This window comes from Austrofundulus limnaeus, unplaced genomic scaffold, assembly GCF_001266775.1.
Source record: "Austrofundulus limnaeus strain Quisiro unplaced genomic scaffold, Austrofundulus_limnaeus-1.0 Scaffold61, whole genome shotgun sequence".
In the NCBI taxonomy this organism is placed as follows: domain Eukaryota; kingdom Metazoa; phylum Chordata; class Actinopteri; order Cyprinodontiformes; family Rivulidae; genus Austrofundulus; species Austrofundulus limnaeus.
Genome location: NW_013952463.1, coordinates 148,980 through 175,999, shown reverse-complemented (window position 1 = coordinate 175,999; position 27,020 = coordinate 148,980). Strand labels below are relative to the sequence as shown.

The 27,020-nt window shown below is 37.6% G+C and overlaps 1 protein-coding gene across 2 annotated transcripts in view; it reads left to right on the top strand.

Moving 5' to 3' along the window:
- Positions 1–27,020, top strand: part of cdin1 (CDAN1 interacting nuclease 1) — an 86,237-nt gene that overhangs the window by 3,474 nt on the left and 55,743 nt on the right. The window contains exons 2-7 of one of the 2 annotated variants that reach the window (XM_014009719.1): positions 11,780–11,823; positions 12,071–12,190; positions 21,543–21,588; positions 22,594–22,658; positions 23,463–23,523; positions 26,436–26,508. In XM_014009719.1, coding sequence (XP_013865173.1) covers positions 12,090–12,190; positions 21,543–21,588; positions 22,594–22,658; positions 23,463–23,523; positions 26,436–26,508 — 346 coding nt within the window. In that variant the 5' untranslated portion in view covers positions 11,780–11,823; positions 12,071–12,089. Of the gene's footprint in view, positions 1–11,700; positions 11,824–12,070; positions 12,191–21,542; positions 21,589–22,593; positions 22,659–23,462; positions 23,524–26,435; positions 26,509–27,020 lie in introns of those variants that run through there. The other variant, XR_001310318.1, reaches the window with a different exon arrangement.

Below are 27,020 nucleotides of genomic sequence, written 5' to 3'. Positions count from 1 at the left end.
CACACACACACACACACACACACACACACACACACACACACACAAAGCAGGGAGTCAAGCATAAAGGGAGCAAGAGGTAGAAAAACCCTGCAACACATCAGAGCCCACCTCCCTTGTTCCTTCTTCCCTCACTCTTTTTCACCCTTTTGGCACTTTTAATGGCATAAAATTATGGGCCTGAAAGAGCGACAACAACTGTCTAGATTTAAAGCATAATACGTTGACAGGAGTGACACGGCCATTTTCTCCTCCTCCATTAGCATTGAGATGCGGCCACCTCCTTTTGCTCTTAAAAGAGCCAAGCGCCGTGGCAGGCTACAGTTGTCAGACGTCACTTCCTCTGTYATTACTCGCTGACACGCGGACTGCCGCTGCTTTCATACCGACTAACAGCAAAAATATCAAGGTGTCTAAAAGGATTTAAAAGCGAGCRTTCCATATTGTTACTTTAATGCGCACTAATCGCTTAGTGGGTGGAAACATTTGGAAAAAAAAAAACTTTAGCGCATGTTTGAGGATTTTTGGTGAGATGGAGACAAGCTACAAAATCAAATGAAAGCTGGAACAATCTGTCATTTTTAGACTATTATGAAAAAAAAAGATTAATAATATGAAACAATGGATCTAACAGGTGTGACGGTACCTTTGAGGCAGTGCTTATTAGGCTGAGTTCACCTGAAACTCATCAGACTGAAGAAGTCTCTTGGAGGAGAGACGAAACGTTTCACTAAAGAAGAACCCATCCAGAGGACCTACTTATTATTTCTTTTTGATTTTTTCTACCTGGATTACTGAGATGCATCAGGAAACATTACTCATATATACAGGATAATTATAATTACTTACAAATAAACAAGAAATCAACAAAGAAAACAGTTCGACCTTCTTACACTTGTGTCCGAAATGAAGAACTGTTGTACTCTGTATTCTCTCTTGTTCCGCTGCATTAGTGCTGTTTTGTTTATGAGTATTATTTAAAATAGATACACAACTTTTAATACACACTCCCTGTACAAATCAGGCAAACACACTCATTAACATTTTCTTCTGTATAAGTTACTGTGGGGAGGTGTGAGGTTATCGTGTTGTGTATAATACTGTATGGAAAATGAGACTGAATGGCCCAGGAAGCCTCCACTGACTTGTCTGTAAGGAGCCTCATTAGGGACATTGATGGATGGGCTCTTGCTACCACTGGGCTCCCCTAGAAAGGCTCTGGGTATTATTAGTGTTTGTGTGTTCCATAAACTGACACTTAATTACAGGTGCAAAAATCATAAAACGAACCAGACTAACAAGTTACAGACCAGCGGGTTTTATTTAGCTTGGATTTTTAACAGGAACAATGAATGGAAACAAAACGGTGTTGACAAGTTAGACAATTCTTCATGATGCTGTGGGTGCAGAGTCCATCTGATTGGCTAAAACATTTGTTTTTTTTCACACAGACATTAATGCATGGCACTTAGCAATGCTAAATCAGGCAAAATGTTATTGTGATGATCCATTTTCTTGTATATCATGTTCCTATCAAATATAAAAATATATGTTTCTTGAATAAGGATATTTTAAAGTTTCAAAAAAAAAAACATAAATGATATGGATTGTTGTTGTCAGTTGACAAAAATTAAAATAAAAGTTTGAAAGGGGTGCTCTGAAAATAATTAAAACATCTGAAATTTAAAATAAAAATGCATTTAAAGAAACATTATGAACAAACAAATATATTTAGTTTTGTTTATTCTCACTGCAGTTTACTACAAATTGCTTCTTTTTTAAACACTCAGCTCTGTGTCAGAGAGAAGCAACTTCCTGTCCTCTTCACACACACAGAACTGTGCTTGTATATCGGATTTACGGCTGATAGTTTACTTTTATACCGAAGGAGGTCATWCGATATTATATTTTCTGTTTCCCAAAATGGCTTCAGCCGAGGACTCAGACACATAAAACACACTCCTGACATCGATACATTTCACGTGATGACACTACTCTAGAACAATCTCGATATTGCCTTTCCCTGTCATAAACAAAATCTGACCACAGTTCCTTTTTTTTTGCGTGTCTGTGTGTGTGCTGGTTCGTCCAACCTGTACGTGCACRGTGGTGGAAAATAAAATAAAAAACTGTGGAAAGACACAAGACATAAAAAAAGAAGTCTTTTATTCTCAGAGGCAGACGGAGCAACAGCCGACTCTGGGGAGAGCAAAGGTTGTAAAATGCACAAGTAAGTGGAGGAGATGCGGGTTGTGCTGGGAAGCGAAGGAAACCAGAAAGGCCTGGAGAAGAAGTGGAAGAAAGAAAGGGGGGTGTGGAGAAAACACAGCAGGGGGTAAGGAAGGTGATCGGACTGACAGAGAAGGATGGAAACAGACAAGGTGGGAACTCTGGCAGGTGCTTCATCATCTGCTGAGGCATTGTCAGGGCGCCCGTAAACAGTCATTGTGCTCCTCCAGGGAGCAACCTTCTCCATAACTAGCCCTCGTATAAATCCAACTCTTAGTCACTAAATTACACACCTTCTCGAGAAAGTCTCACTCCGCAAGTGTCGCACAGACATGGGGGGGGGGCCACAACATAAAAGTAATCCATAGAGAGATACAAACGAGGCACACACAGAAGCCATAACCTATGTAAATTAAACCAGATGGCCACTTTGATAGCTCTAAAAATAACAGTTTTGTTAATGTTTGCTCTAACATGGTTTTGGATGGTTTCTTTCCACTGAGCAAAAAGTGATGTCCATCTCAAACAGCTGTCGCCGTGTGACGCGGACGCGTCTGCTGAAGCTCAATGTGAGAGCCAAGTCCAGCGTCTGCATTTCCTCACCTCATCTCTATGTTTACCCATCAGGACAACTCGAACGCACCTGTGACGTTTTCTTTTTCCTGAACAAATTTTTCTAACCTACGAGACTGTGAAATCACACATTGCTTTGATCAATAATTCTCTCTAAATAAAGCAGAGTATTAGTCGGATTTTCTCTTTTTTTTTAAACTTGTGTCATGAACAATGACAAGCAGAAGCACAAGCAGTCCTGGAGGCTATAACCTCAGATGGTAGCTGTAGCTTGGTTGATGCTTGTCACTCCTAGAGGTCTGAGGCTAGCTGAAGACCCTTAATTTCACATGACAAAACTTGAAGGACATTTTACTTTAGATTTAAGGGGACTTATTTACATGTTTACATGTAAACAAATCAACAAATAAGTTAGGAATGACTAATTCTAATAGATTTGAGGCAAAAATTGGGATTAGACTGATGGATAGCAAAAGACAGAACCCCATTTGTTAAAAAAAGTGAATGACTATGTAGTGTTTTAAAGCAAAGAATAGAATAGAATAGAATAGAATAGAATAGAATAGAATAGAATAGAATAGAATAGAATAGAATAGAATAGTCATTACACCAACAAAATTTGGGTTTGCTTCCTAGATTCAGAAGTAAAACAGTATAAAAAAGGTAAAAACAGTATAAAACATAAATGTATATTTACACACATTAGAATGAGACATGTTTTAAAGCAAAATATTATTGCACAAAAAATAAAATAAAATAAAATAAAATAATAGTTACAGGTTTAAACACACCCCAACACCATTGCACTTATTTAGTTACGATGTTATTTAAATACAATGTGTCGTTTTAGTTATACATGCTGTAAAAAATTTTTCTGAAGTATGGAGGTCAGATTTTGCTACCAAGAAAAAAAAAAAAACCCTGAAGGAAAAGTGCACAGCTATGTGTTGTAACAGGATGCTAATCTCCRAAACACTCGATGTGTATTTGCTAAAGCATTGCCTAACTCCCAACCTGTTTGCTTAAACGGCACTTGACTCAGACATGCTTTCAAAAGGCATCCTGTGGGTCAAAAGAAGGAAAAAGTTGCTTAATGTTCAGGCATGTGGAATGATGAAATAATGATACATTATTGTCAGAGGGATTTTCTGGGTGTTTTGTGAACAGAGAAAGACACCTTTGACAAACACTTTAAAACTGCTGGGGAAAACAGTAAGCCTTTGCTAAACTCCCTTCAGATATTCACATCCATATTATATTATTCAGGCCCAGATCTCACTTCTTGCTTTTATTCAAACTAGACTTTTGTGCCATGAGTCTAAAAAAAGGATAAAATGAAAGCTTAATTAAAAACCCAGATTTTTTCACAGAACCTATTTTCACTCATGCATAAATAATATTCTGAATAAAACTCATTTCATGATGAAATTTTCACATAGGAAGCGATGCATTATTTCAAACTATACTCTCAAGGCGTTGACCACTCTCTAGTTTAGCAAAACTATTTTAATAGTTCCTCTCTCACATAGTTTCACAAGAAAAAAAATAACACCCTCGTGGGTTTTTAACGTTCTAATAAAACAATTTTACAGAGTGGTGTGAGCATGAACTTTTGAGGTGATGTCATGGAAAGAAAAAAAAGGGATTTTCACTTTAATTCATTTCTTTTTCACTTGCATATGTAGTGTATGTCATTATATGTTGTTGCTAAATTACACAAACAGTAGATCATGCTCAATCAAGTGCGCCATAATCAACCTTTGATACAATAAGCCTTCTGCTGACAGTAATAATCCACTGGCCACCTTCTCAATGAATAATTGATGCCCAACTTAACAGACTAATGAATGAATGTGGTTTGGGTTTGAGTGATAGCCCTCTCGTTGGAAAGCTATCCCAGGAGGGATGGGGCACCGGAGACAGAGGTGCCATCCCCTATAACCTGTATAATTGCTCTTTTGACATGAGTGACTTGACTGTGTGTTTCCRTGTCTTGCCAGGGACTCTGCTTGTTTATTAGCAGGTAATCGCACCAGTTAGAGGTGGAACAGCAGCGTTAAAACAAACATTATAATAAAACATTCATTTAGTGAATGCAAGCATAAAACCTTATAAATAACCAAAGAACAAAATAAAATTGCCACAAATTTTCAACATTGTTCAAAATGTTTCTGTTTAAAAGTGATGCCAGGTTTTTGTTTTTTTTTTCTTGTGCGCACTTGTGTCCAAACAATCACACACGCATTTTAACACTATTACACCCAATTTCCACAGGCCTGATAACATTCTCGCCCAGAGTTTCGGCGCGACACTCTGACTAAACAATCCCTTATTGACACGAGTCCCGGCCTCACAATAGCCACAAAACATCAGGGTTCCTGTTTTTGTTGACACTGTTTGAACCCTCCATTGAAAGCAGAGTCGCTGTGGACACAGCAACACATAATTGGAGCTCTCTGTCATACAATGCAACAAATCAGCCCCTTTTAAATGTTTGAGTATGATAAGGCAGAGAGGAGGGGAGGAGAGCGAGGCTGGGGAAGTGAGGGGTGGGGGGGGGTGGGGTGCGTGGCAAAGACAGGAGGAAGTCAGGTGAATGGAAGTGCAGAAAGTTAATGGAAGTGGATAGTTGAGCGGCTGTGGAGGCTGGCGCCACTAGGGGACAGTAGTAAGTCATGGACCAGCAGCGAGGAATGTGCGCATCCGTTGGTGTGTTTGCAATCCAAGTGTGTGTGTGTGTGTGTGTGTGCACTGCAAAAGAGTGAACAAAAGACTTTCTTTGTTGCACTCTCCAATAATAAAAGAATTCAGAAATAGCAGCTTGACTGCTTTAGAAAAGATCTTGACAATGCGCCGGCCCTTAATGCACAGGAACTGCTCCAGATTTACATAATCATATGTAATGTAAACCACTACGAGGCTCCGCAGCCAACAAACAAACTGAGCTGGGAGCGGGCGGCAAACACAGATGTATCCGCTTTCCCCTTTTTACATTTTATATACCTACTAAAAGTACATTAAGCTTCATCTGCTGCACAACAAAAGGACACGTTTGCAAATTTTATAGACTTTGTGTGCTGGTGACAACAGAGAATAAAAAAAAAAGCCTCTCAGGTTTACATAAAAAGCCTGAAGTGAAGCGGTTTGATTCTCAGCAGCATTTTTAGACCATTTACTTAAAATGATTTATAGCTTTAATTACTGTGGTTTCCTACAAAAAAGGAGGCTAATTTCAGACTGATTTGAAAAGCGTTGAACTAGCGAGAGAAAAATTGTAACTAAAATATGAAGGAGTGTTTTAAATGGCAGCTTGTCTTTGACCACAGATCAAACTGAACGGCCAGACGATTCCACGCTGTTACATGAGGCAACACGACTTATCTGCTTCTCTTTGTGTTCTAAAAAGGCCCATTTGTTTGGTAACTGATTTAAACTAGAAAAGTTAACACTTCAGTGTACGCTGTGACATTAAATATAAGTGTCAAGAGGGAGCAAGTTTTTATTTTTTTCTTTTGCTATGGTAACCAAAGACCTATATTCAAAACACGCTGCCTCCTCCTACTGCAATTAAAAGCAGAACAATAACAATATTCACCAATGACAGTGGTGTCTGCACAGTACTTACACCCTTTGTTAGTTTCACAATGTTCCTCATGAATTAGTTAAGTCTGTTAATTGCACATTTATTGCACTCAAGGCCACAGAGAAACGCTAAACGGTTCCAGGATGAAACGAGTCTTGAACATGTATGGGAATAATGAAAAATAAATGAAGAATTTACATTACAGGCTTAAAAAGCTAAACATTGTGTGTCGCGCAAACAAGTCCTGCACATTTTAACAAACTATTTTCTTGGCATTTAAGTGGGACATTTATTTAAAGACTAAAACAGCTTCTTAAATAAACACCAAGTAACTTATTATTTAAAAAAAGAAATTGTAGGCCTAAGAAACTGAAAAGTGGAATTTATTGAACAACATGTCAAAATATTAGAACACCTAATAAATTTAATTATCTCGGGATTCAGAATCATACAAAATCAGGAGCAAAAGGAATAAATATGTGACTAATCTGACTGCATAATCTCTGTGTGTTTACACTATATTATTCCAGTTTCTGATCTGTGGCGTGTTTCATTATGAAGTGATGTTTGAGTGACACTGTGCTGGCTGTCACAGCCATGTGCTGAGGTTCCCCTCTCATTTCCACCAGCAACAATAGCAACGACTATTCTAGTTCTAGGCCGACTATTTGTGTTATTGTGCGGTGTCAGACACAGGCTCTGACGTGTGCTGTGCTATCAGCAGGAGTGTACAAATACAAACACATTTGCCTGAGTTATTGACCTTTATCTCCCCACTTTCTTGACAGCCTTCTCCCGTTATTGACAATACAAACACATGGGACGACACATAACCTTTCATTCACAGAGCACTTTCTCTCCTCTCTTTTTTTTTGCTCGCTCTCTCTCTTTCCCTCAGTCGGTGTCTTTTGCTTTCTCTGCTGCTCTTGCAATTTGTTTAAATAAAACGGGGCAGACAATGGTACCGCTCATTTCTGCCATTTTTCTTTCACTCCAAATTTCATGGGATAATATCATTAGAGCGATACAATGGTTGCTATTCAGGCTCGGAWACACAGATATTTCAAGTATTCAATATAGTTTTGACATGCTGGCATTAGGGGAGAGCATTGTTTCTGTATTTGTTTGCTCGCAAAGTTGATTCCATCATAAATCGGGGATTCCTGAGGCAAGTTATTTGTCTTTATGGTGCTAAATTATACCGAAGTACACGGTCAGTAAAGTAAAATGRAAGTCATATTCAAAAGATGCCCCTGAAACATTAAAAAGCGTACATTAAAAAAAATCTATTCAAATATTTGTGCTTTTTTATTATTTTAATTTAAACAGATACGTAAGCAGAGAATATCTGCCGARCGAGGAGCAACATAATTATTCTGAAAACTGGACTGAATATATAAAACCTTAATAAACAGAATAATTTATTGCATCTCAATGCAGCGAGGAATAACAATGGTCATAAAAAGCACTAGTTCTCCACTAATGATTCTCCTCCAGGATTTATTGTGTTTTTCCAATGTATGTCCTCTTGCATTTCAGCATGAAAAATAGCATGCATAAAACACGGGTGTCCCCACCAGTCGGCCCCTCTGCAGGTACTTCAGAGCCCCCAAAATTAAATTTTAAACAATCCAGACCAGTGTTTGGTGGCCACGGTTAATCATCAAGAAACAAAGACATCAAACAATATTTGATAATGAGAAAAATGCCTCCAGGATATTAGGGGGTGGGGGTGGGGGGGCGCAGCATGATCCTCGGCAGCAAAGCAAGGTAGGGAAGGCCACACCGCGTCTGTGCGTGGTGTGTTCGTGTGTTTTGTGTGTCTGACACACAAAACACATGTTAACGTTGGTGATGCACAGTCACAGATGTGCAATTTTACGAAGTTTAACAAAAAAAAACAATTAAAAATGGACTGTTTGTAAAGTTCATGAAGAGATAATTAGAATTCAGCGTATGGAGGCAGTGGTGAGATTACAGCTTTGTGAAACGGCGYTTCATTTTGAACTTCTCTGCACCACGCCTCAACCCAATTATCTGCAGTTTAGAATGCCTTGGTGAGACTACAAACTGTGGCTGACAAAAATACAACAACAAAAAGTTTTCCTATTAGATAAAAGTGATTATTTTTTTTAAAAGGCTGGGCTAATATTAGTTGGAAAAAAATAAATGCATGTCAAATATTAAAAGCATGCTGCAAAACAAATTCAACAAAACAAGACATTATAATTCATTAAAATAAAGTCACAAAATGTAACTATTTGTTATAAATATTTTCCATCTGGACAGTATATTTAGTCCTAATTTTTTTAATGGGCAGTTACAGAGAGTGAGAGAAGGTTAGAGGAGTTGGGTAATGAGAAGAAACTATGTTTTGCCCCCCCCCCCCACTCTGTCATATTTATTGGGTTATTCTTGATTGACACGGCGTTAAGGGACTGGCCAAATTGAGGCAGATCCAGCAGCCTCGGCTGAACGTGCAGCATGTGCAGCCACCTCGGTCATGCAAATTGCACCCGGACAACCCGTTGACTATGATTAATGAGCTCGGGCTGCAGCCTTTTGTTTCCACACGCAGCCGTTTGGAGAGAAATACAATTTCAAAAAAAATATATATAATATCAATCCCTCTGTTTAATGTAGTGCACTTACTAACATTGCTGATCCTTTTTTTTTTTACGTATTTTACAGTTAAATGTGAGGGTTTGCACATACAGTATGTGTAGGTTGATGTACAATCACATTTAATTACGTGTCCTTTAATTAAATTAATTTATATAAAAAAAGATCAAATACATGGAAGAAGCAGCTTTTGAAGGCTGAGATTAAACACATGGGTCTTGTCTCTGGTGATGTAAAATATGGATGTGGGCTTTCTGGGAGCAGTCATCCTGTCCAGAAGGAGGGAAGAGGGGTGGAGGGATTGAATCTGATACCTTGCTAATACTACAGGCATTTCCTGACGACGATTTGCTTCGTGTTTAATCTGTGATTTTAAAACCAGAGATCCCTGATTTACCTGATACGGGGAGTCATTTTGTAGCACTAACTTCGCAAATGTACAAAAGTCATTGATGCTCATCMTCTAATGTTACAAAATGCCTTCTTTGTATGGTGAGTAATATCACTGAGCTTAATATGGAGGAATTACATTTCAAAACCTGTGATGGGTAAAGGAAATTACAATGCAGYTCATCTTATCTACAAAATACTCTTGATAAAAAGACAAAAAGGAAATCTAATTCTGGCTAACCTACACACTTYCCCCCCTTTGCACATAATTTCCCTCTGCTTCAAGCAGAATGTAAATGTTTTCCAGGCAGTATGGTATAGAAGTACCATTAGTGGCACGGTGCTTAGCACTACAATGGAGTGCCGAAAGCCGTGAAGCAGAGATCAGTGCAGCATCTCCTGGATATCAGAGGGAGACATCCTTTGTAAATTCATCCCCTACTGTGAGCAGGCTTTACAGCTGGTTAGCAGCGCTGGTGTGTACCACTGCCCTGTTTACATTTAGCCTCCATCTGCATCTTTTCATGGTGTCCCCTCCATCACTTCGTCTCTGTCCTTGCTCCAAAACACAGTCTGGTAAGATGCATGCAGACACAGTCTTCACTCAGATACACACACTCCCAGCAGCACATAAAAGCATTAGGCACACACACACAACAAACCTCTGATCCCCTGGCTTTTGGAGCTATTACAGTACACAGCCTTTCAATCCTCCCCTCTCTGATTTTTATCTTTTTATTCCATTGCATTACGCTGATTCTTTTATACCTATTAAACACGCAGCGCCCCACCAAACCCCCTTGATCTGCTGATACCTAGATGAATAAACTGCTTCTCCTGCCCCTGACCTCAGCCCTTTGTAGCAATCAGACCAGACTTCCTCAGAGGGCCTGATCTTATCTGGCCGTACCAATCCCACTACATAGCTCCMTTTTGTAGCGACCACAGAGCGCTGAGCCCTTTCAGACCCACAGACTGTGCCGGTGAACACACTGCTCACAACCTCAGCTCATCTCAGACATCATACTACACTGCCCAATAACAATGAGCTCTATTTTCTGATGCACCACAGGTCAGATGAAGGCTTTCTGCTCACCAAYGCATTGTTCAACCACAATGAAGGAAAGCAAAAGAATGTTTCGCTTGTTGACAATCACATCAGTTTCGGACGCTTTAAGGTTAATTGTAATGTTTCCTTTATGTAAAGTAAAATTTAAAGTTCATGTGGCTATATTAACAACTGCATATCTAAAACGAAAAAAAAAGTACTAGATTTTTGTTCTTAAAATTTAGTTCTTATGAGAGTAACTTGGTGTGCAACACTGAGATTTTAGACTTGTATTGAGCTTATCAAATCAGGCCTTACAGTCATTTTTATCATCATATATTTCACACAGAATTTAGTTTATATATTATGTTGAATTTAATATTTCCAAAACATTTCTATGCTGTGAAAACAGCCATTCAGAACATTTAGATGTGAGCTAATCAATTTTTTCATCCACTCAAATGAGGTGATGTGAATGATTTTATTTTTTGTGGCTGAAGACAGTTCACAAAACTGTTTGTTTCTAGTCATTACAACTTAGGTGAACAAAATTCAAAATGTYAGAAATTAAGATGCAAGATTAATGCTCATATTGTTAATATATAAAATACAATGAAATKAATATTAATGCAAAATTGTGATTCTTTTGATCAGTGTGAAAAATGTAGTGGAAAGACAATACTAAACTCACAAAGTGCAAATAATCTTTGAGTAGAAAAATCTAAGCTGGTAGCAACTGTTGCATATTGCATTTAATACTTAAACCAAAAAAATATATAAACTAAAATAAATTAATCAAATAAATCAATATAAAAATTAACATATTTTTTTATCCTTGCAATTCAGAGTGTTTTTTTAAAGATATACTATTTGTAACTAGAACAAGTAGCTGCATTTTAAAATGGAAGTGTAATAATGACTATGTTTTATATTTTAATTTCACTCAGTAAAAAAAAAAAAAAAATCTTAAATAATTGCGACACAGTGTCAGGCAATAGTTAAGCTGTCTATGTTTGCTCATTCAGGCTCCACATGTAAATCTGCCTCCCTTTTCCTCRCTCTGTCTTCCATCCCTGAGTAAAATCTCTCTTCTGTTCAAATAACTTATAGTCGAGGTTTTTTTTCCTCTCTTTTGTAAACAGGAAAACACCTGATAAATGTGACGGGACTTACGCTTTGCATAGAGCTGCTGATCCAACTGCATGACAAATGCCTTAAACCTTTGCACCGCCTTCGTGCTGCAAACTAACTAATAAGCAGCCGTTTTACTGAGCCCCTTGTGATGATCGACCAATCAGCGCACTGCTCTAACCAAAGTCTCGTCTTCAACTTCCTAGCGGGAAGCGGCTATCGGGAGCTGCCCAGAAGCAGCCGAAATTAGGTAAACAAGCTTAATTTTACACATTATTTACATTTCAGGACATATTCTTTACAGCACGCTGTATTAAGGAGATTAATAATTATATACGACGATGAAAAGGAATGTTTACGTTTAGTGTCGCGTCAAGACGTAGCTAGTATGTTTGGTTAGCAGTGCAGCTGTCTGACACTGACAGGCTGTCAGCAGAGAGCAGACATCTGCAGGAATACATATTTATCGAGCTCTCCTTTCTTGTTTGTGCGCATAGATCCAGTAGAACCATAAGCATGAGACTGTCCCGAGCTGAGTATAAAGAGATAGTGAGATGGACTGGACAACTGAGACCTACACGACAGTGCATGAAGATGCTGAAAGACAAATTTCCCAAGTAAGTTACACAGTGGGCAGTTTTTAATCACCTCCTTTTTCTTCTTCTTCTTCTTCTTCTGGAAATGAAATGAATGTAGGAGTAAAAGCAACTACTGCATGTTTATGAGTGACAGGACATAAACATCCACTTATTAATCATGAGCCACTTTTTTTATTAATGAATCAACTTTACTAACAAGATGTGTTTGAATAATTTGAACAAATAAAATTTTGATATATATTTTGGACTTTTTTTCATAAGTAGATCTTTTAGATTTAAGCATTTATAATCCAGTTTAATTCAGTCTTTAATATTCATGATTAATTCCACACAGGTTTCTGTATTGGCTCTTACCACAGCATTAGTCAGTGTTTTGCCATGCAGCGCCCGTGCATCCAGAAATCGAAGAGAGAGGTTAATGGTTGTGTTTGCCTTTCTCCTTGACACTGAGGGCCCTCACTTTATTGAATGTAACATGTGTAATCCCCCAAGGCCACCAGGACACCACGGCTGATCCCGTCGAGGTCACTTACAAAGTCGCATGTATTTGGAACTTCCTGCTTCCATTGTGCCCTAATCACCAATCTAGAAGAAAGTATCAGGTCCCCAAAGGGATGCAGTATAGCTTTCGGCTTCCCTTTGCTCTCACTGTCAGCATTTTACAGAATATGTCATGTGGGTAAAATGCATGCAACCTCCTTCACGTTTAGATATCATGATTCATCGATCCTTCTTGCACTTGGAGTTTCTATACAATCCGTTTTTGTTTCCTAATCCAGAATCTTAATAAATCGCTAAATTAATTTAACTTTTTTAAAGATGCTGGTAGGAATAATAATTAAAAATAAACACTGGCCAGTTTTCATTCCAATATTTCTACATGAACTCTTTCTCCCAGAGGTGCTTGCTCTTTTGTTTAGTCTTGCTGGTTATTGTTATTATTTCGCTCACCATAACCTATCTTGGGCAGGCCCCTGCTCTTTAAAATCCCTGAGTCTCGTCACCGGGCCTGACAGACAGGCACGGCAGCAGTGTTTTCACAGCCTGCAAAATTATTCTGGTTGTCCAATCAGCTGAGCTGGGCTCTGGAGGGTTAGTGATTGGACTGGCAGGAAATCAGGCTCTTAAGACATAACATATCGACTAGGCCATCCATCATCTCTTAGCATGCGCTCGGCAGCAGCAGTCAAGCCCCCCCCCTTGTCCCCTCGGACTGTACGGGAGCCCTGCCACTGCGTAAATATTGGCCAGGGAGGGGTTGAAGGGGGAGCTGGCAGTTTGTTGTGGACAAGCCTGCAATAAAATGATGGGTAAAAGAATGATTTGTTTACTATAGCTGGGGAGATAGAACAAACAGATATTTAGGTGTTAAATCATTTTGGATTTTGTTCAGTGATTTACAAATGAGACAACTCGAGATCCATACTTTGACAGAGATTTATGCACTATCAATATTATTTAAGAACTATTATTACTAGTTCAACACGCTGTAAATTTATATTACACACAGGTTTTTTTCCTAATACGTTTTTGAATGCACACTGTATTTAAGGCACAAACATGCCTTAAATGTGTGGTTTGTTACCTTCTGCTAAGAATAAGTTTATTCTATCTCCTAATTTGCTTTTATGACATTGAGTTGTACATCTACATGTCTTTGTAATATAGCATGTAAATATGAGTTACATTGATTAATTTTAATTAAAGTATTTATAGATGAATAGCAATAGTTAGTGCCATATTGAGTTCAAAATCATTTCACAGTCATTGGTTTTGATTGGGGACTCAAAGTGAAGAAAATTTAAACTTTGAACAAGATGATTGTTATAGACCATTTCAGGGTAATTTCCATGGACGGTCTGTCAGTCTTTGGGTCATGCTCTGAAAAGGGTTGGTGGGAGGAGAGAGGGAGTGTCCCATAGACAGACAGAAAGAGAGCGATTGCGATGTGGAGTCCCTCATCTGTAACGGCTGCATAACACAGATGTTGGGAGTCATCTGTCAGCCTGGCCTCTCTTGCTGCTCTGGGGGGAAAAGAATTGGACACGGTGCTGTCACTTTTTTTACCCCCACGCACAATGGAGGGGCATGCAAATATCAACCCCCCTGTTCTTGTTCCATCCTCCTTGCCCTCCTTTTAGCCTGTCCTGGTGTCCTGTCTAGGATCTGGACTTTGGGTGGGCAGCAGTCTGGGTGTGTTGGTGGGGAGGGTTCCTCACAGGCCTGTGAGTGGGCGGCTGTGACATCAGTCCCATCAGGTCCGTCTCATGCCACACATTAGAATTGGAAATGATAGGCCGCTTTCTGAGGCCTTGCGTGACTTCCCTTGGGTCTAGAGGGGGACCCCAGTCCTTCTACCATTTGTCCCCAGAGAGAGTCGGTGCAAGGAGGGTACAATGAAGCTGGAGAGAAAGTCAGAGTCCTCTGTGTCCTTCTGTGCCATATTATGAATGAATTTGAATGTAATGATTGCACCCTCCACCCCCACCACACTCTTTTAGGCTGCCATTCAGCCCTCCTTATATTGCTTTCACTGTCACTAAAGTAGGAGGGTGAGTAGGAAATAAAGGGCAGATCATTTTGGTTTGGCAAACACTTAAACAGTGAAGTGTGACGCATACTTCCCCAATAAACACAACCACTGCCTTTCCCTCTTTTATTCCCACACACACACACACACACACACAGTTCCCTGGCGAGGAGTCCCCGAAAAAAATTTTTTTTCAAATCGGGCCCTAATGTGCCGTTTTCATCAGCACTGAGGCGGGCTGCAATATGGTGTTGGAGCTCGCTCTGGGAATATGAATGTTGATTAAGCATGCATTCAGCCTTTTGAAATTCTGAAGAAGTGTCAGAATAATGGATGTTGAGCAAATGTCAAGCATTTGTTAATTTCTCTGTGATTCRGGATTTATCTGGCATGATCTTTGGAAGGAAAGTGCAGGACAGGGTTGTTTTGGCATGTGCCATTTATATGTTGATTTCTTGGCTACAGACACTGTTTTTGATGGTAATAGCTTAGTGGCGTTCTCATTGATTATTTATAGTGTCTGTAGTGTTTATCTCCGTTTACAAGCTGGTTAAACTTCAGGATTTGGTAAAAGGCACACTACCGTAAAACTGATAGTCGTTCTGTTTTGCTTAATTCTGGAGCTGAACAGGGGACATTAACAGGATTTTTTTTCTTCCACAAATTTCTTTTTCTATTATCACATTCATTTTTTTTTCACTTTACATTAGATGACAATTACTTGTTCCCAATTTTTAAGCTTACCACTGAAAAACATTGCCAACAATATGAAAATGTTAGCTGTTTTTCCGATTAAATTGTTCCTGCATTGTCACTAAATAATAAAGAGAGTTTCTCCTCTGTAACGCTTTTGAGAGTACAATTCCACAACTATTTTGTAGGCTTGAAGTGGCAATGACATTACCCAGAGACTGATCAAGTGCAGAGCCTGCGGGGCCAGCCTCAACGGCTTTTAATCCACGGCCTCACACTTTTKGCTGCTCCTATTCAACAAAACACAAACTGGCAGTTGGGGCTTAGGGGTACAACCCTTGAAGACCGAGAAGCTGGCAAACTAATTTCCCCAGCTTTATGGAGTTAGACGAGCATTAGAAGGGTGAAGGAATGAATGAAGTGTAAGCAAAGAGGAGGGATGTAGAAAAAGGACAAGCTGTGCTGAGTTTACAACTTCATGTCAGGCTAAGGAGGTCATGAATAATAGATGCAATCAATTACTTGATTAGGAAGCTTAGGAATGGCTACTTCCTTCTCATATCGTAGGGGTGTTGTCCAAACACACACTATAGATTGTAAAGCCTTTTTGGCTCACTGGGCTAAAACACTTGAATAAGCAGCTTGTTGTCAAAGAGCTGATATGGGATGCTATCTTGAAAGTTAAAATATGTAACAAATGGATTTCTTGACTAAATAGGAAATGTAAACCATTGATAAAGTCAGCACAAAGTTCCTAGTACTTAATTGTAGAATTAGTGTTCTAAACTACTTGTAACAATATTTTTTCCAAAGAGATGTACAGAAGAGATTTATTTTTTCTGGTAGACTCCTTTTTTGAGTGTGTGTATGTGTTTTAACACTGGATTATATTAAAGAAATAAATGTCAGTAAACAGGAATAGTGCAATTTCTAAGTTATGCTTGAAAGTATAGGCAGTTGGTCAGTGCAATGTGTTAGTGGATGCCTGCTWTATGACAGGGGTTCTCAAGCCGTTTGGGTCTGGGGACCCCTTACAAGGGCGAAAAAAAATTCCAGGGACCGACCTCCTCACAGTGCTGTTTTAAAAGATAATTTATTATCATTTCAACCCCTAAATGCCATGGAAATATATATGTTTTATTAAGTTTATTATGTTTTATTTTATCTGTTCATTGTTCTCCGTGCATTAAAAAAAACAAATTAACATTTTAGTAAAAWTTTTTGAGGATCCCCAAGATATCTCTCACGGACGCCTGGGGGTCCAGGGACCCCTGTTTGAGAACCTCTGCTTTATGACATATAATATAAATCCTATTTTCATTTTTCTTAGAATTTGCAGGAGCGACAATGGCTGTAATTACATTATAACAATGGTAACATAATATTTCTAACACATTTTGCCCCGACAGAGTAGAGAATATCTGTAGCTTTCATTTGGGATTACAATTAGGGTGGTGATTGTAGGCACTTTCTCACCTCTTTTACCACATTTGTRTAGCTTTTTTTGACATCTTGGGCATGTAAGCAGACAGAAATTTTAAAGCTTGTAATAAAGTGAACATAGCTGCATTAAGATCACATTTTTCTACCATTAGAAAAATTGTAGGAAAGGAAGATAGAAAGTAGACTGTAGTTTTAGTTTTGCTTTTGCTTAGTATATATTAACTTATTGAAAAAAAAACACACAAAAAAAACACAAAAAAATGGTAAAGCTTTCCCCTAAAAACAATATGTTCCATCTCATTGTATCACAGTTGCCGTTGACTCTCCTATAGGGTTTTGCAGATGTTTTTTTTTTCAGAACAAAAATGAAAACAAATTTAAAGAGTAAACATACGCTATTATWGTGTAACTATTTGTTTGTTGCGTTGTGACACACTGAGATTTGTGTTTGTTTTTTGTCAAAATACATCACATTTATACATTAACACATAAAGGTTTTTTTATTTTGCTGCTGCTGATGGTGAGCTTAGCTCAGAAACAGATGTTAGCATTTTGCCTGTCAGCATGTGTAATTAGCAGCATTTGCATATTAACTTTTTAAACGCACAGTTTGCTAATTTTCACTTCATAAAATATTGATCTGTAGCAAAGTAAATGCTCTCTAAAGCGTCACTCTTCTTGTTTAAATTAGACCCTTTGATGTGATATACATCTTGTGCTGCAAAAAAACACTGTTGCCTTTTTTTGTTACACGGAAATGATAAGTAGATTTGAAAAGGCTACATTTTTTTACACTTTGTAAGCAATTCATTCATACATGCCATTGCCTCCTGAAAATTATTTTATTGCCGTTATTAAAAATATGTGCTGCGCCTCAATTAGACAGCTTTATGCCCTGAAGAGTCGCACCATGCAACACTCTCTGCATGCAGATCCACCAAATGCTAAGTACTGTCACGGCATATGATACCAGTGCCATTAGCCAGGTGGCTTTCATTACCCAAATTACAGCTATTGTTTATAATTAATTATTTGTAAATAGGAAGATTCTGAATATAATTGATAGCTTGAATTTCCCTCATTTCTTATTAATTAGCTTGATGATATTTTCAGCATCCACCCCTTCTTATTTAAGATACTGATATGCTGTGAATTCACACAAAATATAGCAATTCAGCGCACAAACTTGAATTTGTCAGAATCATCAGTGAATATCCTAGCTTAATAGAGCCTAAAGCACTGACCAGACAGCCGTACCAGCTCAGTGACAAAGTGAAAGTCTCTAATTGTTTTTAATTTAATCTGCTTCTTCACTATTTTGGGTGCCAGTCCATATTAATGCACTGTCTTATGCTGTAAGGATGGGTAATTAGGTTGAGAGTGAATGATTCCCTAACTGCTCTTCTGTCTTCCTACCTTCTGTTTCCCCATGTTTCAAATTATATCCAAAGGGAAAGATTTTTATTTTTTTCCCCTAACTTGAAGGTCAACATGAGGATGTGATGTGATAGACTTAAATTTAATCATTCTTTTATTATTTTTTATGCATGTCAAACTTAAATGTATTAATTTATAAACTCGTTCACATTGAACTATGTTCATCTAAACAAAAGGTTGTAATTTCCTATTATTATTAACATATGTTGGCCTCAAGGCTTCTCATCATTTGTATTTGCTTTAGGGAACAGGGAATATTCCTATTCTGACAATTATTTTAAACAATTATAATAAAATAGTTACATAGGCTTAGGGAGCACTATTGTCTGTTTATGTTATTTACATAAACTTCAGTTTACAGTTTTACTTTTTATTTGCAGACGTCTTATTCTGATGGAGATAAACCAGGTCTTAAAAATAAATTTCCACAGGTTTATTTGTTAACTTCTGCTCATGTCATTAAAAATGGTGCAGGAGTCAATTAATATAACCATGTAATATTCTCATTTGTCAGGCAGCCCACATTCGTAATGTAAGGATAAGTATGAAGATTATTAGCATAGAGCGGGTAAACTCTTCCATGAGACCACAAGTTGGAAATACAATATTGTAAAGCTTGAAATAATTTTCTGTTAGTCTGTAAATGGAGGAAATAGGCCTTAAGCTTTATAAATTATGAGTATAAAATGCAGATAAATAATAATATTATATTCATTATCTATTTCAATTGGGCTCATTTAAATTTAAATTACTCATTGCCTATTCGTGTTTGGGAATTTTCTTTTAATGTTTGTTTACATTGTTTTGTTTGGAAAGGTATATGAGTGCAYATATTTGCACATATGTAGACATGCACTTTTACATTGGAACAAACATACAATTATGCATATATGAATCCAACTTCTAATAAATACTTTTTTTTGAAAAACATAAGTTTTATCAGATGAGTCATGTGCTTTATGATATAGATTTATGTGTGTTTGTTTGGGATGAGCAGTTTTTTTTTTTCTCCACATAACTGTTTTCTTTGCCACCATAGACATAAAATAGTAGTATCGCTGGTCTGTGATTAATTGCTGCTCAACTTTTGGCTCTTTGAACTTCCATGGGGCTTTTTTTCCCCTCCCAACTTTAATGTCAGCAAAATCTGATTGACGTAGAAAGGGAAAACAAAAGTCCCCAAAGTTCGTGGTGTTTTTGGAATAGATATGTTTTCATGGATATTAAGAGCAGTTAATGTCCCTTTTAAAGTTAACAAGCTATAGATTTAGCAATTAAGCAGTAATCATGCTCATTAAAAAGAGTAATCCATTTAAAACCTAACAGATGTTYGTTCTGACAGGGGAATCGTGACGGCCCCATGCCAACAATAAGGCAGTAATGTTGTTGAAATGCTCAGGTGCAAGGTTAAAGAGTGGAAGAATTTATTTTTTTCTTCATTTTGTGGCCACATGTTGACAGTTGACTATTTAATAACCTACTAAATTGCAGTGGCCTCTTGAGCCCTAAGCTTCATTTTAAATTAATGCTGAGCTTGCAGGATGTGTTTCTCTTACCTTTTTATAGTTTAACATTTTTGTAAATCTCTTCTCTTTTTTTTACTATAAATATGAGCAACATCATTTAAACAGTCTAAAAATGGCATAGATAATCTCACAATTAAAATCTTTGTTATTAAAAAAATGGAAAATAAATTTAGAGGTAAATCATTTTTTATTGTAAAATAGGGCAATATCGTATCATGTGCAATTGTCAGAATTTTTTTTAAATATTAGTATTTGCCACTTTAAAATTTAACTTTAAAATTACTGCATATAATTCCATTCCATGATGATGTATTTTTGTGTGCAACACGCCATCATTTCAGGCGGCATGTGGGCCCAATGGTGGAAGGTTGTGTAGATCAACTAATGCAAACACTAACCCTACGTTTAATACCTGAAACATTGACATAAATTGGAGTACGAGAAAAGCCAGAAAATATGGACTAAGTCCATGTCGGCTTCATGCAATTGTCATCTATTAATCATCATATTAATTGTTATTGGCTGAATGCCACAATTGTGATATTTTTTTGCCAATATCACCCAACTGTTCATTTTCATTGTACCGGCTTGTGCAATGTCAAAAATTACTATTCTAACTCCAATGTAAAGTATCCCAGTCAAACTATAGGAATTATTGGTTGAGATCACATATTTTATGATTAGTGATTAATGAAGAGGGCCTATGACAATTTTGTTCATTGATWGCAAGAAGCACATTGTCAACTTTAGCTTCTCAAGTGTGTTTACACACCATCTTCGGATGACTTGTTACAAACAAAAGTTCATTAGATGAAACGAGAGTGTTGAAAGAATTAGCTGTTGCAAAATTGCTCAARACAATTTCAGAACAGTTTGCACATGTGTGGAAAATTCCATATTATTTTTTATTGGTATGCAAGGAGGAGGTGTGCAATAACCAATTAGGGTAATATATTTCATGCATGTAAATATCTTCAACTTAAAATATGTTGCGGGTGTTGAAGGGTGGGGTATTGAAAGGACTCTGAATCCCTGTTGGAAATGCCTGTTTTCCAGGGTTTGCCTCTCTGCCAGGTGTTTGACATTGACTGGAGCTGGAGATGAATGTAGCTAATGGCAACCTATGGAAAAGACTGACTCCTGGGAGCCACAGCTTCATGCATTAAAAGTTTTTATTTTCAAAGCCCATCAGTTGCCTTGGGAGGGCTCCTGACTGGCCCATATGCCAGCACTGACAGTGAAGACAGTTTTTTTTTTTTATATATATACTTTCTCTGCTATGGCACCAAATACAAACTTTTAAGATGGTTGTCCGCTTTGGCTGAACTCTGAATCAACACCATGTGAACTGTTTTTATGGATTTAATATTAGTCATCTTTAGGTTGTTATGATTGTTTTTGTAATTTATAACAGCAGAAACCGCRTGTTTTATAAAAACAAATGTTTGATGAGGCAGAAGACCAAAAAGGATGCTAAAAGTGACTGTTGGGGAAAAAAATACAATCAGGCCATAAATTTCTCATCTCCCATACCACACACAACCTCCCTCTTTTTTTACTCTATATTATCATGGCAGGAATCCTTTGTCAGAGGTGTTCATCTGGAACAACTTTGCCACACTTGTTTTCATGTTCTTTTAGATTACAGGGCAGCTGGTCCCAGCTTTGAAGCTCCTCTCTCCCTGTGTCTCTGTGCAATGCACTTTGGTAATTAACTTTGTCCTTCTTTTATTTGTTCCAGTCACTCGCAGTCCACTCTTCTGAGCATCTTCTCCCTGGAGTACCAGGTTAGAAGTTTTCTTCCTTTGTGAGCCTTGACAGGTGCCTAATTGAATGATGAATGTCCCTTTATTTCTTTGTAATTGAACTGCCAGCTTTCTGATTGGTTTGGAGGACCCCCCAACCATACCCCCGTTTATTTCACCCCCCACAACACACGCACAGACACACACACAGACACAGACACCTTCGTCTTCTCCACGTTCACGTTGAGGTCCTTTTCTTTCCTTACCCTCAGTGGATGTCTGCCAAACCTTCCCATCCATCTGTCTAATAACATCTAGCCCCTGCTTATTTGGTGGACCTGTAATAAATTATGCTAAACCATTATTATTCTGACAATAATAATTTCCCCGTGTAGTGAGGCTGTGTGTGCTAAATGTTTGCTGACTCGCACTGTCACTGCTGCTTTCCACGGCTGACAGCGGATGATGATAAATGGCCGCTGCCGCCAGTGGCAGAAGGCAGCACAGGCAGAAAATGGAGTCATTTATCATCCCACTGACAGGTGTCAGTCACACTGCCCGTCTCTGTGGAATTACAATTTTTGTGTGTAGTAGCTTTTAAATAAGTTGTTTTTAACCAATGCTCTTCCTCTTTTATCCGCTGTCCTCCAGCCTCTCGGCAAGAATGGCTATTGAATTGCATGAAAATGTCAGGGTGTGGTGTGTGCAATAATGTGAGTGTTTGATCGAAAAAGGGGGAAATGAATTCAAGGTTTGAGTAAGAAGAGGGGGGAGATGGGTTTAAACAAGGTTGCCTTGGAACACTTTGACCCCTGGTAAACCTATTGAAATTGAATTACTATGATCCTTTAAATCTCTTACTTGTTTACACAAGAGCATAGAAGATGAACCACTGTTGAAAATGAATGCTTCAGTGGAATGTGAATATAAAGGAATTTTTATACAGTATTATAATTAACCATAATTATATTTAGTATATATCTGTATTTATATGCTAATGAAAGTATTATAAATATTGCTACTAATTTATTACTTTTATTGTGGCAGAAACGAACCAAAAGGACCATCTCAAGACACCATGCACCCGATGTTATTGAAATATACTACCAAAGGTAGAGTATCACCTTTATTGCTTTTATTTAATGCCACTTCTGTATAGCTATTAAAATATTTTATTTCTTCTGATTTTTTTTACTCTTGTATGCTTCATTTATATTGTGTAAATTGTATATTTTGACTTGGGAAGGGACTTGTCAAACTTACATGAGAGTAGGTGGGCCACCAAGACAGTTATAATCTCCTTCAAACAAACCACCACCCACAGGACTTGTTCCAGACCTCCTCTTGCACCTGCCACACCACAGCTCTGTTCAAATTAGGAGCAGAAAAAAATATATATTTGCCTTATACAAGCTTATGATGGGGTGATTATGTGTAATTCAATGAATTTGGCTGAATTAAAAAAGGGAAACAATAACATGGTTGTAAGGGGGGAAACGTCTTTGCATATTGCAATTAGCCTTTATCTAGCTTATTAGGCTATTGTTCTGGGGAAAATAAGCCTGGATAATGCACTTCTAATCCACTTACAGCAGCAAACCTCAGAGATGATCTCGGCAAGATCTAAGGGGAGTTGCAGTTTTAGCTGGAGAGGGAAAAAAGGCTTTTTGGGCGGCAGGGGTTAACTAACTATCATATGCTTGTCTGCTTCAAGGAAATTTGAATCCCTCCAAGCAGTGCTGGTTTAACCGCACTGAGCCTACCATATGCCACCCAGGGCAAAGTCATCAGGGACATTAGCATGTCTTGGCTGGCCTGGTCTAGCTCCCTCTTCCCTTTTTGTCTGTGTGTGAGAGCTGTTTTTTCTTTTCTTCTTTTTTTTTTAACTGCCGCTTTTGTCCTTTGTTATAATGAAGGTATCTGACTGAGGCCAAGGCTCATCCCACAGCTCCTGTCCTGCTAGAGTTGGCCAATGAGGTAACAGTACAACCTTTAGTTCTTTTCTAGCATTTAAAATAAAATAAAATAAAATAATAAWCTCAACTGATAATGTTTTATTAAAGGATAAAGATGACAGCTGCAATTTTTAAAATTTCTCCCTTGTCTGTTAGTCATTATCAAAATTGGTAAAACAATTCTCTTCATTATCAATTATCAAATGTAATTATCTCCAAGCACCATTAGGCAGATGTGAAAATACTTTTTTTGTTTTATTTTGTAATTTTCCTAATTGCAGTTCAGGCAGAGTTGCTACAAACTGCAGACAGGTGAGAATGGGGTCATTGGTTAAATCCCCTCTCTTCATCAGTTCTTTAGCTATTTGCTTTAAGATGTCAGACTAGTGTTGGTATTCTGGGTGATATAGTAGCAATTGTATGTAGGTATACTACTTAAATCCAATTTGTTTTAGTAACCAAGAAACATAGAAATATGTAATAGATATTTAAATAACTGCTGCTTTAGTCATAAAAAGATATTTTAAAGTTGTACATTGTTTAAAAAGCATTCGTAGTCAATGTTTTTTTAGAACATTTTAGTGAGTCAGCTATTACTTCTAATGTAAATGTATTATACTTTTAATTGACTGAGCAAGGAACACCTAAGTTATTGATTCCTAAAGACTTATATTGCAATAGACAATAGTTAATAGACAAACGTTTATTGTACTTAATTATTTGTAAAGGCACATATAAAAATTCTCATAAAATGTGTTGTTTTCTTTCAGTTTCCTCCTTTTTAATACTTTGAAAAGGCCATGCAAATGATTTAATTATTAAACAGCATCATTTAGTGCTGTTAGTTTACCAAAGGAGGATTTTTAAGTTTAAAATCAGTTCTTCACATGCATCAGTGATAACCTCAAAGCTAACTGCTATTATTCATTTTCTATTTAATTGAAATATTTTTTTTCTTAAAAGCACAGAGATAACGGTCTATGAACCATTTAACTGTCATTTTAATATGCTACTTAACATTTAAACCAAGCACTCGTGCCCTCTCAGACTGCTAATTGATGTAGTTTYGTGTCTTTATGAGACAATATATCTCCAATAGATGAAAAAGATTAACAGTGATGAAAGCTGTTCATGGGTATTTTTTGCTTCTAGATGAAGTCCATGAATAAGAGATTCTAAACTCATTCTTTTCATGCTTTATGGGGGTCTTTATCCAAAGGTTACTTATAGGCTTAAGAACAGGTGCACTACACTACAATGCATGCGACAGCTATTAACGTTTTAGGCTAATACAACTGCAGTAAATATTTAACAATAATTATTTTCAGCAGGAATTCAAGGCTCTGTGAATCTTAGTTAAATGCTAAACTTGTGAAGTGCTGCCGTCTGACTTGAGAGTAAAGATGGACTCATGATTAATATGAAAATTAAGGAGATGCAAGTACCTGAACTAATCAGGTGGCACTTATTCAGGCTGAGCCTGCATCAGTAATGCTGCCATTTTTCATGTGTCAGTTTCCAAGAATCTGATACTCTATTGTTATCCAATGGTGTGAACAGAGACCAGGCCAATAAGCACAAATAGGAAGGATGGAAAAGAAAGAAGAAAAAGAGAATTAACTGCAATAGTTTGAGAGATAAAAGAAAACTGCTGTGGCTGATTGTGGCAAATACAAAGTCAGTAATGCTATCAAAGGCTTTAATAAAGAGACAAAGTCACACCTTAATCATTATAGACATCTTAGAGCTTTTTATAAGCTGCCTTCTTATTGCAATGTTATGGAAATGTTAACAAATACTATGGTTGGTAAAAAGACATTGTTTAGACAGAGCGATTGCGGCCCCCAGCATGTAATCATAATGCATCAGAGAAAAGATGAAACACTCCATTCCCGCTGCGATCTGAGGGCATATTCACTTTTGGTACCCAATTATGCTAACAAGAGGAAAAATGTACTTTGGCTGTAAGAATGTTGTTTTATAATAAGCCAGTCTCCAAGCAATATTTCCATCCCCTCCATCATGGAGAGGCTGTGAAATTTAGTTGTGAAGGAATTAATGTGTTTTCATATTACTGTATGGTGTGTATTTTTTAAATGAAGGTCAAAATAATACTAACAAAGGGCTGCTTTTTTTTGAATATCACCATAATTTTGCAAACAGAATACTGCATGTCTTGAAAGTGAGGGAGTGCAATGTGCTGATAGGAATCTGGTCATAGACACCTTCAGCGTCAATCATTAGAGCTTCCTTACATGCCAGGGCTTTTCCTTTCACTCAAACCAAAAACATTGCTCACTTTTTCAGGTGTCTTTGTGTTCAAAGAAGGCTTCAGCCATAGGTTTTATCTTTCCTGTTACGGGTTGCATTCCCATAGCCCCTCAGGTGTGTCCTATTTGTTGCTGCTGTTTTGCCTTAGTGATCTGCCTATGATTAAAAGCTCTTCAGTGTCTCTTGGCTGAGTATAGTATGTGCCTTTTCTTACAAGCTGAAAGACTTGTAACGTCTCTTTGATATAAGCTAAAGCAATTCAACCAGGTAACTCGGCTGTGTAACAGGGGGTCTCTTGTTCCTTTGGGAAAGGTTATTGCAAAGCAGGGCTTTAAAAGACCAATTTACAATGAGAATGTCAAAAGCTGGGTCAAGGTTTGAGAACAGAATAATATAATTTAGAGCCATTAAGGTTGTTATTATTTGTGACATCAGTGAGACTTCAACAGCTGGTGTAATTTCAGTGTTTAAATTCTCAGGTTCTTTGAATTTTCTGTATTTTGTGCTGAATATGTGGAAGGTAGTCTGAAGGTTTGTAAATATAGCTGTTCCTATCATAAAATAAAATTTTGACATGCTTTAATTTAAAAGTTACAATAATTACCAACTTACACAATGTCMTGGTTTTATTCAGACACATTCTTTTTTATTGCTGTACACTAGGTGGATCTGTCTCCTGCTCTGATGGCTCGTATTATCCTGGACAGATTCCTTCAGGACATGGACGGTGGAATGCGTGAGTAACACTTTTCCATTTGGCTCTAAGTGACTCTTCACATCACTTTTAATTGCAGCACTTTGTCCACCAAATCGCTCCCTGTTTGAGTTCAGATTCCAGTCTATCTGCTGTATTTTCAGCCTGTCCAACCCTAATGACAGACAGACAACATTTCGCAGAAGCTCCATTCTAGGGCGCATGATTGGCAATTAAGTCTTGGGAGGACCACCCACCTCTCAGCTGCGGTGTGGATCAATGCTCAGTTCATCAGTATTATTTATAACACCCTTGATTTCTTTCCTCACTCCTTTATCACCAATACGTTATTCGGATCTTTACCTTCAGTTCTAGCCTCAACTGTTTTGTTTTTTGTAGAACTACTGGGTCTGCATAGGAAACTGAGTTTAAGAAAACTCTGGCAGTAAAAGGAAACAGTTCCTAGGTAGTGCTGATTGAGCACTGCAGGAAAACAAGATTCCAGACGCAAATATTTTTGTTGAATCTGTCAAAGAGATTTTCCAGAAGATATA